We start from the raw sequence: 1,161 nt of genomic DNA, 5'->3' as shown, positions 1-1,161 counted from the left end.
GAGCTACGGTTGTTGCAGCGGCAGCAGGATGCTGCACGGCACGCAGCTGCACGTGCTGATCCAGAGGTGAGGGTGCAGCAGCAGCTGCGTGATGCTGCACAGCATGCAGCTTCACGTGCTGACCCGGAGGTAAGGGCCCTCCAGCAGCAGCGGAACACAGCACAGCATGCGGCTGCACGTGCTGACCCGGAGGTAAGGGCGCTCCAGCAGCAGTGGAACACAGCACAGCATGCGGCTGCACGTGCTGACCCGGAGGTAAGGGCGCTCCAGCAGCAGCGGAACACAGCACAGCATGCGGCTGCACATGCTGACCCGGAGGTAAGGGCACTCCAGCAGCAGCGGAACACAGCACGGCATGCAGCTGCACGCCAGGTGCAGCTGCGTAACCAGCAGGCCGCCCCTAGGGACACACTATTGGCTCGCATGCACCGTCTTCTGCGCTTCACGGACCTTCATCGTGATGCCGCCATTGACTTGCCCGACTTCCTTTTGGCGATTCCAGAGGGCCGCGTGCAGGACCTTCCTGGCGGTCAGTTACCGCCTGACAGGCAGGTCCCATACACAGTGCAGCTGCAATGTGCATCGACCATGGCTGTTGCCTTGCGCCGGCGCATGCCTTCCCGTGTCTGTGCTGTGTGCTCGGAAGTGTGCTCGGAGGACCAGTCGACGGTGCTGCCCTGGATGGAGATCCCCAACGTCGACATTCTACGTGCAGACGTCATGTGCACGGACGCTGTGCAGCGCTGGGGACGTACTCTGGTGTGGCGGCGGATGGCGCGTACAGCTCAGGGAGAAGCACCGCCACCGCCTGATCCGGTCCTGCCAGCTCGGTATCGTGTTAGCCGGGCTGAGCGGGTTGCTGCTGTGGATGATGATGGAGCAGGCAGGCTGGTAGATGATGCAGCGGAAGGAGCATTGGAGATGGGTGGTGATGCTCCGGAGACTGGTGATTTAGAGGCAGCGGCCGCTGAGCAGGAGCCGCCCGAGCAACTTCCGCCGGACCAACAGCCGCATCCTCCACGGGTGCTGCCCAGAGCCTGCCTTGACGACCCAGCTAGTGTGGAGGTGCCGTACTGCATGCGGTTAGAGCCGGATCTGCCCAACCGCACTATGCTGGTCGGCGACAGTGTTGCAGAACGCATCTTCATATGCAATGCCTGC

General features: G+C 63.0%; 1 protein-coding gene across 1 annotated transcript in view; it reads left to right on the top strand.

The window, feature by feature from the left end:
* VOLCADRAFT_103899 (uncharacterized protein) overlaps nt 1-1,161 on the top strand; it is a gene marked incomplete at its 5' end in the record, with an annotated part of 20,461 nt that overhangs the window by 5,406 nt on the left and 13,894 nt on the right. Inside the window, one exon of the mRNA XM_002948519.1 lies at nt 67-1,116. Coding sequence (XP_002948565.1) covers nt 67-1,116 — 1,050 coding nt within the window. The remainder of the gene's footprint in view (nt 1-66; nt 1,117-1,161) is intronic.

This window comes from Volvox carteri (genome assembly GCF_000143455.1).
Source record: "Volvox carteri f. nagariensis unplaced genomic scaffold VOLCAscaffold_10, whole genome shotgun sequence".
NCBI lineage: Eukaryota > Viridiplantae > Chlorophyta > Chlorophyceae > Chlamydomonadales > Volvocaceae > Volvox > Volvox carteri.
Note: the sequence above shows the minus strand (reverse complement) of the source record. Positions and strands in the feature narration are given on the sequence as shown.